At 40.0% G+C, this 13,118-nt stretch overlaps 1 protein-coding gene across 1 annotated transcript in view; it reads left to right on the top strand.

The window, feature by feature from the left end:
• The window catches only part of CDON (cell adhesion associated, oncogene regulated), a 98,956-nt gene that overhangs the window by 64,468 nt on the left and 21,370 nt on the right, over nucleotides 1–13,118 (top strand). Inside the window, exons 12-16 of the mRNA XM_060103793.1 lie at nucleotides 1,169–1,372; nucleotides 2,920–3,101; nucleotides 3,587–3,692; nucleotides 8,458–8,580; nucleotides 11,229–11,450. Of these exons, the coding sequence (XP_059959776.1) occupies nucleotides 1,169–1,372; nucleotides 2,920–3,101; nucleotides 3,587–3,692; nucleotides 8,458–8,580; nucleotides 11,229–11,450 (837 nt within the window). The remainder of the gene's footprint in view (nucleotides 1–1,168; nucleotides 1,373–2,919; nucleotides 3,102–3,586; nucleotides 3,693–8,457; nucleotides 8,581–11,228; nucleotides 11,451–13,118) is intronic.

Genomic DNA, 13,118 nt, shown 5'->3' with positions numbered 1-13,118 from the left:
ATTGTTTCTATCTGCATCCTTTCCTTTAGGAACCAAATGGGAAGCCCGTTATAACCACAAGATTGCTTGGTCAGCAAGAAGTGTTAGGTACACGGTTTAAATGACTGATGAGCTCACCGCTGAGGTTTCTACCTGCCACAGAATTGAAACCGTCCCATTTGGGGACTAGGACATCCCCTCCCCTTGGCAGTGCTAACTGAAAACTGCCAGACATTAGCTCTCTGACCCCCTTTTTCTACAAGGTCATGTGCATGATCACGTGGATTATCAGTTTCCTGATAGCACTTGTCTCTTAACTGCGCATCCTGCCTTCCTGTTTTCTCTCCTCCCATTTTTATTAGTATTGATATTATTGGTTAAGTTTTATCCCTATTTACTGCTTGTAGTCTGTTCTTTGGAGTAGCATTCCTACAAAAGTAATAGCTACATTACTGATTATTGATAGGCTACAATAGTAATAGCTAATATAATAATCTGTAGATCGTTTGCTGACTATGTTTTCTGTAGCTTGGATGGGTAAAGAAAAACATTTAAGTAACACATCATTTTGAAAATTTACTGTAAATTTTAACCACAGTCAGACTTGAAGCACCAAGTAATAATTACGTATTCACTGTTTTAGCCAGGAATCCAAGATAGCATGGTCATAATGATCATACTCATTAACTTTCAGTGTTTTAGAGCTAATTATCAAATTTATAAATTTGGGGGCTTCCCTGGTGGCGCAGTGGTTGAGAGTCCGCCTGCCGATGCAGGGGACACGGGTTCGTGCCCCGGTCCGGGAAGAGCCCACATGCTGCGGAGCGGCTGGGCCCATGAGCCATGGCCGCTGAGCCTGCGTGTCCGGAGCCTGTGCTCTGCAACGGGAGAGGCCACAACAGTGAGAGGCCCGCGTACCGGAAAAAAAAAAAAAAATATATATATATATATATATATATATATATAAAAATTTTCACTCTTCCTTCCTTCCGTGCTGTATTTGGCAATTTCATTGCCCATTAGCTTTTAACAGAGGACAGGAGGGTAGTCATAATACTGTTAACTCTGGAAAGAAGTTTGGTGAAGAGCCGTTAAGACAATGATGTTTGGGATTTATCCCTTGCAGTCGATTTGAGTCATTCTTGTCTCTGCTGCCGCGGGTTATTGAAATGAACGTTTCCATTTCCAGTCCCAGAGGCACCTGATCGGCCCACTATCTCCACTGCATCAGAGACGTCCGTCTATGTCACTTGGATTCCTCGGGCAAATGGGGGGTCTCCAATCACTGCCTTCAAGGTCGAATATAAACGGATGCGGACTAGCGATTGGCTGGTGGCAGCTGAAGACATTCCTCCTTCCAAACTTTCTGTGGAAGTGCGTAGTTTAGAGCCAGGTAGTGATATGAAAACATTTTCTTTTAAACCATCAGTGCTGACTTTAGATGCAAATTCTTAATAATCTCATATTCTTCTAATTGTTAAAGTAATATGAGCTTATTGTATAAAAATTTGAAAATAAAATATAAAAAGAGAATAGTCACCTGAAACCCACCCATCCAGAGATAACCACTGTTTATATTTTGTTGTATTTCTTTCTAGTCTTTTTTCCTTTCTAATACAAACCAGGATCGTGCCATAAATATTATCTTGTGACCCCTTTCCCCTATATTATATCGTATGCATTTTCCAATATCATTAACAATTCTTCAGAAACTCAATTTTAATAACTGTCTATCTACCAAGTAAGTACACCATGATTTTCTTAACCATTCATCATTTCTGGGTTTTAGATTATTTCTAACTGCGAATAAATAGAAACAGTGTTGTGGTGACATCTGTGTGTGTGTGTGTGTGTGTGTGTCTGTTTTGCTGTGAATGAATATTTTAAGAGAAAAATTGCTTATTTGACTAAAATCGATCTGATGATGCATCTCAGCATGGTTAGACCCATTGCTTTATTTTATGAAGACGAGAAAACACTAACACCTCTCTGTTCTGTAAGTTTTGTTTCAGCAGCAGGGGACTCCCCCAGCCCCCCAGTGTATGAAAGAAATTAATCTGTAAGAGAGAAAAGCAGGAATCACAAATCAACTTTCTTTACTTTTATTTGTTTGGGTTTCATGACCATTTTTGTTGATGGACTTTTAAATGTACTTTAGTAGCAAATACCTGTGTTTGTCTAAACAGGTAACATGGGGAGCCCAGGAACACGTAGGTACAGTTGGGAGAAGATGGCAGTTTTAAGATGGCAAAGCTAAGGAACATTTTACAGACAGAAAAGACTGTCTTCAGATGCCCAGGGGTTATTTTTGAGCTTTTAGGAAACTTGCTTTAGGAGTCTAATTTATTCTTTAGATTCAGATTTTCAGAAACTCACAATCCTTAGAGTTTTTTTTAAAGTTCTTAATATCTAATCCAAACAGATACCTTCTGTTGTAGCTTAAATCTGCTCCCCTTATCCTATTATTAGCGGGAGCAGAGTGACATCTGCTATCACCCACACAGTGCCTCTTCACAAACGTATTCACCGTATTAAACTTCGCTTCAGTTGTTTCTTTCAAAGGGAAAAGAACCTAGTTCTGAGCACAGATACACCAGCTAGTCCTGTATTTGATGGGTATGACTTTAGAACAGGATGCTGAAAGAGTAACGTGCTCTTTCCCATTTTCTCCCTGCCACCTTCCATGACGGACATCATCCATCTCTCCCAGTGACTCCCAATAAGGTCTTGTAATCTTGAACACGCACAGTGAACACATGCAATACCAGTGAATAGGAGTTGGCAACTGCATTGAAATCTATTCACCATCTAGGCTTTCGAGGATGTTGTCGTTATTGTAGAGAGATACTTAAGCACAATTGTCGTATTTTGAATATTGTCCTTTCAGATGTCTTATTATAGCTTTTAAAAAATTATGGTTTTCTTCCCCCCCCTCAAAAGGTTCAACATACAAATTTAGGGTCATTGCTATCAACCATTATGGTGAGAGTTTTCGGAGTTCAGCCTCTCGTCCTTATCAGGTGGCTGGGTTCCCCAATCGTTTTTCTAACCGTCCGATAACTGGACCTCACATCGCATACACAGAAGCTGTCAGTGATACTCAGATCATGCTCAAGTGGACGGTAAGTAAAACATCTTCTCTAATGAGAGGAGTTTCTGATTTGGCCATGTTAATTTAATATCTTGTGACACAATACTATGAACAGCAAATTTTTGAACTTTCAAGTAAGGGGAAATTGAAGGGCACAGATATTTGTGTAAGATCACATGTTATAAGAGGGACAGGTTTAAAAATAAAATGATTGTCTCCTCAGCTCTCATCCAAGTGTTAACTTAATCGCCATTTCATGTTTTATTCCTTTTGAACCCAATGTACTTTTATGTCTTTGAACCTGGTGAGATATATTGCTTTATTTTTGTTTAGCCCTGCAATAAGCTAAAATGCTCCTAATACCTTTGAATACCTTTAAATTAAATTTAAAATGGCCATCAAGGATGTTTGCAAAATGAAGCTAAAAAAATATTGCCACACAGATAAATAAATCTTAATGGATGTGAAAGTTACATTTATTTTTGTCTTTGACAAGTCTTTGCTTCTCTTTTCTAGTACATTCCATCAAGTAACAATAACACTCCCATTCAAGGATTTTATATCTATTACCGACCAACAGATAGTGACAATGACAGTGATTACAAGAGGGATATTGTAGAAGGTAAGTTACAAGGACAAGTGGGATTCCTAATAAAGGAGCTTTGGAGGGAGAGGGTTTATAAATATTATGAAAAACATTATCCCAGGTTAAGATAGAGTAAAAACATGAAATGGTATATGTACTATTGCTTTGAATTTTTCCCAAAGAAAGATAATTTTACCAATTTAGTGCAGTGGACCCTTGAAGAATGGGGAGGTTAATCCTCGTATAACTTACAGTCGGCCCTCTATATCCAGGGTTCCTCCACATCTGCAGGTTCAACCCACCACAGGCTGTGTATTAGTGTAGCATTTACTACCGAGTATCTGTGTAAAAGTGCACCCACGTTGTTCAAGGGTCAACTGTATATATACCATCTTGCATTTGCTTAAAGAAACAGTCAGTTACAAAAGAGTGGGGGAGATATGATTTGTCAGTAGTTCACCTGAAAAAATTTTTCTGTTTTGTTTAAATGAATAGTGGCCTGAATATAAAAATCAACGACAACTTCTAGCTATATTTAAAAAAAGAATGTCTCAGGCAACAGTTCCACTGAAGTCTGTCCTAGAAAGATCACATCTTGAGCGTGTTACCCATTTTTAGAGATGCTGAGAAGTTGAATATATGTAGAGAAGAAAACAGCCGAGAGCGCAAAGGGTGTTGAAACTGCCTTTTGACTACATTTAAAATATAATCCAGGGACTTCCCTGGCGGTCCAGTGGTTAGGACTCCGCACTTGCACTGCCAAGGACCCAGGTTCAACCCCTGGATGGGGAATCCACAAGCTGCGCTGCACAACCAAAAATAAAATTAATTAATTAATTAATTTTAAAAAAGAAAGAAAGAAAAAGAAAATGTAATCCGGAACTTTGCCTGTGGTCTGAGGGCCGCACGTGGTCTGGCTGGCGTCTGCCTCACCTCCACTATGTGTCATGTGTCACGCACTCTCCCTTTCTCACCGTGTCTTCCGTCATGCATGGGCCTTATTTCTGTCTCCTCGTGTGCACTAAGATCTTTCTTGCCTCGGGACCTTGGCACACGGCAGTTCCAGCTACCTCCCCCAAGGCTTCATCTAGGACCTCCACTTCTGTCTGTTGTGTGCTTGAATGTTCCTTGCTCAGAGAACCCCCTCCCATTGAAAGGAGATGCCCTTGTGATTTCTAACCATGTGCTTTATGTTTACTTCATGCAGTTTATCCTAGTTTAGTTGTGTGTATGTGTGTGTGTACGGAATTATTTGCTGAAAGTTTGTCTCCCCCACTAAATGTTAACCTCCTTGTGGGCAAAGGGCCTTCTTTCCCACAGCTGTGTCCCAAGTCCTACAGTGATGAGATGTTTGGTGTTTATTGAATGAAGGAATGAATGAATGCTTGGAGTCCAGAAAGAACAGTGGAGTGTCTGGGAGTGATCAGGTTGGAAAAAAGACAATGAACTAGCAACAGCACAGCTGTCTCCAAGTATTTAAGGACTAGGATGTTTAAGAGGAACTCAAGCTGTTGGGGTGGGAGAGTGAGGCTACAAGGAAAGTTTGCGAAGAAGAACCCTCCAATACTGCATTTTTAACATAGTTCTCTCACAAAATAATAAGCTCCCTAATTCGGGAGGTGTTCAGTAGAAGCTGGGTGCCTGTTTCTCAGTGATATCTTGGAAGGGATTCTTAGTTTGGGAGGAAAGCTTCTTTCAAGGTCTTTTTTTCACTCCAAGATTCTTCTTTTTTGAAATATTCATCTCCTAATGGATTGGGTCAGGAAATCGTCCCAGGCCAAGGTTTCTTTCCTCTGAATTCTCGACGTCAAATACTGCCACATAGTTTTTTGTTACAAGTAGTCTTATAATAAATTACTTTTAATATGCGCCATCATGTTTCTTGAAATATTGCAGCATTCCTTTTACTGTTTATCCAATGGAATTACTTTGGTAATATGATGAAAAATTTATTGTCTAAGTTTTAATACCCAGCATATTTTTTGAATGAAAGAGTGATTGTTTCTCTTTTCTTAATCTGGAAAAGTAGGAAAGAAACGAGTCCCCCAAATCTGCTTAGACGTTAAGAATTGGGGAAATGTGGAAAGATCCATTGTTAGTGGCAAAAGGATTCTGTGAAGTTGAGATAGTAGCTGCCTTGAGGGAGCAGTGGCAGGCAGAAGCATGATGGGGATGGGGGAGCCAGGACCCCTCTCTCTCTTCACCTGCGTGCTGGTCCCATGGCTGTGTTCTGCTCGTGAACATTCAGCTGTACAATAATGGGTACTTTTCCATATGCATATTTTACTTCATAAAAAAACTGTTTAAAAAATGAAATGAAAAGAATTGTGACTGATCTACACTTTAGTCCTGGCTCGGTCTTCATTTCAGTTTATCTGGGTTAGGCGAGTGGGGCTATCAGATTTTTATTTTTAAAATCTTTTGAGGGAGGCTACACTTTTGTTAGAAAATCCTTCTAAACAAGGCAAATGTCAGTAAAATGAACATCCCTCTCTGTCTCCATCGGTATCACTCTCTTCCCCACCCTTCTGGGTTTTACTCTAGAAATAATCCGCTGATAAAGAGTTTCTAAACTATATTCTCTAGTTAAATCTTTGAACTTCTGCAGACTTGAGTGATGTGACTGTTGAGTGTGGAACTGGGAAATTGCTCTGAAGAAGACTTTGTTTTCACTACAAGCGTCTGTACATGTGAGCTTTGCCTTATGGTTCACAGAGAACTTGTTTATGAACGTAATAGATGGAGCAGTTAGATGTTTAAGTGGGCTTCACTGTGCTGTGTAATTTGCTCCTTCCTTATTTTCAAGTTTATGCACTTGAAATTCTTTTTGTGGCAGTTGGAAACTATTGGCTTGTTTTCCCAAACCGAGGAGAAGTATTCATCCTTTCTACCTAAAGTTTTCTTTAAAGTTTTAGATTACTTACATATATTGACTCAAAATTCTTTAAGCTTTGAAACACAATTACATTGTTAAAGAATACAGTAAGAGAAGAGCAATTATATTCAGTTATCCTATCTTCTGAATTAGGTTCCACATTTAGATAAACTGAATGTTTCCAACATACCATGTTTTCGTAATGAATATTTTAATCTTGTAAATTAAGTTGAGTTCTAGGTAAATCAAAGTATCAGTCATCCTGATCTTTAAGCCTGTGCTTTGGTTTTTTACCCTTTCTAAAATATTCTTGGAGAAAAAAACTGCTTGCTAAGCAAAGGATACGCTGGTTGGTTGATTTTAAACCTAATAATGCACTTAGGTGTCTTATTCATCAGTGAGCCGTAAAACTTTCTCTTTGCCGATATTTCCTGTAATTGGAATAGTTACCATAACAACGGGATGTTAATCTAACAAAATATGTATTACTTTATTCTCTCTTATTAGAAACATATCAGAAGTTTAGTGTAATTCCATTTTTTTTTACTAGTGCTACGAAAGGAAAACTTCAAATCTAGTGTAATAATTATTCAAGCGAATGGTGATAGGTGAGTGGAAGGCTGGGAAAGACCTAAAGATACAGAAAAAAGTTGAAGTCTTTTAGAAACGTTTTTGGAATTTAAAAATAGATCTGTTCCTGTCTCGCGTAGATTTTGAGTCAAGTTTCTTTTAGGGTCCTCTTTACACTTATAAATGGGGCATAGAATTCCTCACTTCTTGAGCTCTTCATAGTCCCTTGATCCTAAAACAAGCAGGTTCTCTTCCTTATAAAATATGGGGCTTGTAAAATATGAACGAGGGGCTTTGTGTTGGTGCCCTGGAAAGGGGTCAGGGTGCTTCCGGGTCAAGGTGTTTTTGTCTGTGTTGAGTTAGAAAGGATCCCAGAGCTATTGGTCCTGTCAGCCAAGTAGATATGACTTGTATGTGTGGATTGGTTTTGGTTTGTTTTTCTTCCCCTTTAATCGACTCTTAAATCAGTTGGTGGTATAGTTGAGTTTCTAAGAAACAGTGGAAACAGGTTGAAGAGGTATTTTCTAAGAAGGATTAAAAGTGATTGAAGAGTTCATTGAGTCTGGCAGAAGTGTCCCTGTTTATTAAAGTTTGTCACAGGTCCACAGAAGTAAAAACGGAGAGTCATTTATACTGGAGTGTTCAGTTTAGAAGTGTTTCTAAATGAAATGCTGGCTGCGCACCATGGATAACAGAATTATTCTGTTAGAGATGCTTGTGTGGTTTGGAGACCCTGGTGCAAAAGGAAAGAAATGGTGGGAGCGATAGCCAAGAGTTTCCCATAGTAGACTTTGCTTTCTGACTGTTCTCGAATTCAGGCATTCATTTATATGTTGGATCATGTTGTGTCTATTACAGTGGAATTGAGAGTTTCGCTGAGACCTGTCTTGTAAGTGGTCACTTGTTCTGGTAAGGCACCGTTTTCTGACCTCATACGTGGCGTTGCTTTCTGGTTAGGTGGAGAGAGTGATTGACTTGCTGGGCTGAAGTAGGGGATCAAAGGACTTGAGGTGGTTTTTTGTTTTGTTTTGTTTTACTTCTGCATAAAATTAACATGTATTTTATGAAGGACTTACTACTAATTACTTGTAATGAAACAAAGTCTGCCCACACACAGGTAGAGCTTTAATTCAGTTTCTCTCTTCTCTTTACCATTTTTTCATGCCATGTAATAGAAATGCTATTTATCTGTTGTGCATTGCTAAAATATTTATATGAAGTACACTTTTATTGCACAAACTGACTATATGGTGATGGCTGCTGCTCCAACCTCATTTCAAAATTTCTAAGTGATTTTATTGACAGTGTTGTTTAGGTTGTGGGTTGTAAAGCTTATCTTTTATTTTTCCTTTCTAGGTTCAAAGCAGTGGCACATGATAGGCCACCTGCAGCCAGAAACCTCCTATGATATTAAAATGCAGTGCTTCAATGAAGGAGGAGAGAGCGAGTTTAGTAACGTGATGATCTGTGAGACGAAAGGTAGGGGAGGGGTCAGAATTAGTGCTTTCTCCCCGGACAGAACTAGAATTCTGAACTCTGGATTATTCCTCCTGACTATCGATATATTTACTAAAGAAACTTTGGACCGTTTTTTAGGTGTATCCATTTAGACTGTCCCAACAGTCTAGCCTCCTGTCGGCTAGAGAACTTGCCTTAAGAATAGTTTACATAAGCGTTCATTGTATTCATTAACTTCTGTGTGACTCTGAGTAAGTCATTTCCTTTGTTTTCCTCCATGAAGGAACAGAAATATTTGCTGACTAATTATCTGAGACTGCTGTGAGAACTAGAATCCTTAAAAAAAAAGTATAAGGATTTTTAAGGAAAAGCACTACGTACGTTTAAAGTGGTTTCTTGAATGACAGATATGCATAACACTACCTACTCGTTCAATGAAGTGTAGTAAAGTTCAGAATTAGTCGATAATTCTAAAGTGAAATTCTCAGCTCTGTCTGCATACATAGATTAGCTGTAAAATATTACCATCGTTGAAAACAGAAGATACCACACTTGAATAATAGAAATAGCCAAAGTAGAAACAGGCTCAGAAAGATTGAATTACAAAGCTAAGACTCGGTTTCCTTGTTTAATTCTGAATCATGTGTCTTCCTGCTGCAAAACCCACATATTAAATTCACATTTAAACATATATACACACAGACCTGTAGACTTACCTTGAATTTCACCTGTTTAGCATATACTTGCGTACCTTTTTGTACTGAACACCGTGATATGTTCATGAGCATTTCTTACTTGCCTCCAGAGTGCTGTGAAACTTGGAGCAAAATTACATAAAAAGGAAATTTCTCATCTCTGTTCCCAAGACTTTTAAGAGTCTAGCCAGGCAGAACATAAAACATAGACAATAAGTGCTAACTGTGCTGTTTTTAAGTATTATTGATTGATTTTGCTGGGGAATCAAAGGTTCTGCCTACAGACTTTCAGATCAGTGAAAAACAAAACACTTTAAAATGTTAACTGTTCATACTGAATGGGTTTCTAAAATGTGTTACACAGTCCCAGCCTGTTGAAGTAGAACATTTGATGCATGATTTTTCCTTTTAAAGAAATGACTCAGAGTTCTTGCTGTGAAGAGCAATTGTCTTATCTTTAGTAATTCAGTAAATATTGGAGGCCAGCCTCTTTCCCCCACCCTTGAAGATCATAGACTGTCACGACTTTTCTTTAGTCCTCTGCTTTCTCTTTATGTTTTTCACCTCACATTGCTCATGTCATGCTCCTGCTGTCTCTTCTTCTTCATGTTAATGGGACCATGTCACTCACCATCCACTGCAAAAGTTTCTGACTTCAGTGAGAGGTTGGCAACTGGTCCTCAAGCTTGGTGGAATTTTGAGTACATGAAGAGTAAATAAAGAGTGCATAAACCTGACGGACTTCCCTATGAGTAATCATGGTATTTCATGTGCGATCTGTAACATCCATTTTTGTCTCAGAAACTTGTTTGTTGTCTTTGGAATTGTCAGGGACCTTAGAATTGTATAATCCAACGTACCACCCAAAGTAGAAATTTCCTATAGAGACTCTCTGCCAGGTATTCTTCCAGCTTTCAGTGATGGAGAGCTCTTTCCTTGGAAAGGCAGCCTCTCGTTGACTGATTTCCAGCCCTGTTCTGCGTAGTTGAAGTTGCTAGAAAATAGAACCCCAACAGAATGTTTGTTGAAGTAGATTTTTTGAACGACCACTGTGCTCCTGTAAGTTATTAGGAGCCATAACAGGAAGTATACAATAATAACGAATAATAATGACAAAATGGATTGAACACTGCCGCGTGCCAGGCTCCATGCTGAGAGCTTTACTCTTCATGACAGCCTTATGATGGGGCTGTTATTATCTCCATTTTCCACATGCAGAAATTGGAGGTCAAAGTCTTACAGCTAAGGATAAATGATGGAACAGGTTAAACACCTGGGCAGTCTGGTTCTAAAGATCAGGCCATCAGCCACTATGCTCTACTGCTTTTCTATGACATTTAAAGCATCAAGAGCATGTTGTTTGGGACAGAGAAAATGGGGTTTCTGTCCCACCTGTTATTAGCTTTTGTGGTTGCCATTATCCAGAGTACCCAGTGAATTAGGTAAAAGCGCTGCGTTTATGTGGACTCCAAAATTTTTTGGCTTTGGAAGTTTAATATTATGTGTGACGTTTTTGGAATTGTATATAATTGTTCTAGTAGTCCAGGGTCATGTCTTCTAATATGATTCACATGCGAGAGGCATAAAATATCTAATTGTGAGTCTTATTCAGCTCAAAGTGTATCAGATCAAAAGGAGTTTTTGTCCCATCTGTAAGTTGAAATAGTTTTGTGTCAACTCTTTGGGAGTCTTCTGCAAGTACAATTGAGCAGATAATCGTACAGCAGTTTGGGTTAGACCAAGTGCCTCTGTGTCTCTGATCTTATAATTTCTTTAGAATTTGTGACCTAAAACCTTGACATTTGATTTTTAAACTTTTGAGCCCTCTTTGTGACTCATTGGTGGTCAGATCATCTCAGTCCCAAGCCTAAACAGACTGGCTTGGATTCCTAACCAGACCTCCTTCGGAGAGTAAACCATTTCATCGAGTCTGTCTTCACTCTGACATCATGTTTTCCTGTATATTTCAACTAGTGAAACGGGTTCCTGGAGCTTCTGAGTATCCTGTCAAAGACCTGAGCACCCCTCCAAATTCTTCGGGTGGTGGAGGAAATGCTGGGCCCGCAACCAGCCCCGCCAGAAGCAGTGACATGCTGTATCTGATCGTTGGCTGCGTTCTGGGTGTAATGGTGCTCATTCTCATGGCTTTCATTGCCATGTGCCTGTGGAAGAACCGTCAGCAGAATCCCATACAGAGTAAGTCATCCATCAGTGTCTCCTTCTCTTTTTCTAAAGATAAGTAGAAAAAGATTGTCAGAATAAATACTGATTTCTAACACCTTCACGTATGAGTGTCGTGGTATAAAACACATTCGATACTCTTCATTCAGCGGAGGTGACTTTAAAACAGTTTTAGCTGTAAGCCAAAGTAAGTGGAGCATCAAATTAAATGGCCCAGGAGAAATAAACAACAAAGCCCAAACTAAGCAGGTCTCTATGTAAATAGCTGACTTAGTGCTGGGAAACTCTGGCTCTGTCGGACCACCAAAGAGGATGAGGACTTGAAGCATGAGCTTTGGCATTGCTGCAGGAGCCCCTTCATACGGGTCCCAATCTTGTCAGCAAGGAATGGAAAAGGCATGATGGGAAGGAGGGTAGTGAAGACTTTTCTAAGTTACTGTCCCGGGATGACACAGATGAAGATACTACAGTCCTGATTCATTACTTAATGTACTAAAACCTCTTCAGAGTGGCGTCCCCACCCCCAAATGTGTCCAGTAGTAGGAGTGTCCGAGCTGTCGGTGATGGTGCGGTAGTAAAACAAGTAACCTTAGAACCCTCTTCCCTTTTCTTTCCCCATTTTTCTTCCCCTCATGTTCCTACCATTTCTCTTCCCTCAGCTTTCATAAAAGAGGACAGTCAGATCAATCAGAGTCTTTAGTCTCTGCTGGGAGGAAGTATTTTGGTTTCCTCTTTGGCCCCAGGAGAAAGGGATGAGACAAGAGCAGAGGAAGACCCCAGCCGTGACAGGCACTCGAGCAGCTCCTGCCCGTGGTCCCTTTTAGTGAACAGCTGGCGGGGGGACGGGGGGGTAGAAAGTGATGTATTTTTATTGCCTTGGCGCCTTCCAGGAGATAGGCAGGGAGAGAAGTGGTGGTGGTACCAGGCTGACAGAGCTGGCCATCCCTTGATTGGGTCTTTTTCTAATTTTTTTTTTTTTTTTTTTTTTTGCGGTACGCGGGCCTCTCACTGTTGTGGCCTCTCCCGTTGCGGAGCACAGGCTCCAGACGCGCAGGCTCAGCGGCCATGGCTCACGGGCCCAGCCACTCTGCGGCATGTGGGACCTTCCCAGACCGGGGCATGAACCCGTGTCCCCTGCATCGGCAGGCGGACTCTCAACCACGGCGCCACCAGGGAAGCCCTCTAATTGGTTTTAATGTCATTGACTTTGAGTGTGTGAGAGTACTCTGAACCATTAAAAGAAGAGGATTGATCTAGTTGTCTGAGCAAGATTAATCTGGCTAAAGTAATGTTCCTTTGTGACTTGATAACATGTTGAAAGATGGGAATGTATGATGGTAATGTTCATTCAAAAGATACTCGTTGACTCTCTCCTGTGTGCTCCGCACCGTGGTGGACAGTGCAGGTATAACGCCCTCTCCATATAATTTAGTGGAGAAGAGAAGCAGGTATACTGATAATAACACACCTGTGCTAATAACACACCTGTCATAGGAAGAGGAACACCTAGTGCAGTCTTGGCGCCTCCCATACCTGTGAAGAATCGATCGAAACTCTGACAACAAATCCTGTGCAGTTTAGATAATATACTTTCTAAAGGACATTTCGCTTTTTCTAAATATATCTGGTAGGTGTGCCTCTGGGAATCAGATATTTGAGGCAGTTGTTGAAATGCTTTTTTTT

Source organism: Mesoplodon densirostris, chromosome 7, assembly GCF_025265405.1.
Source record: "Mesoplodon densirostris isolate mMesDen1 chromosome 7, mMesDen1 primary haplotype, whole genome shotgun sequence".
Taxonomy (NCBI): Eukaryota; Metazoa; Chordata; class Mammalia; order Artiodactyla; family Ziphiidae; genus Mesoplodon; species Mesoplodon densirostris.
Note: the sequence above shows the minus strand (reverse complement) of the source record. Positions and strands in the feature narration are given on the sequence as shown.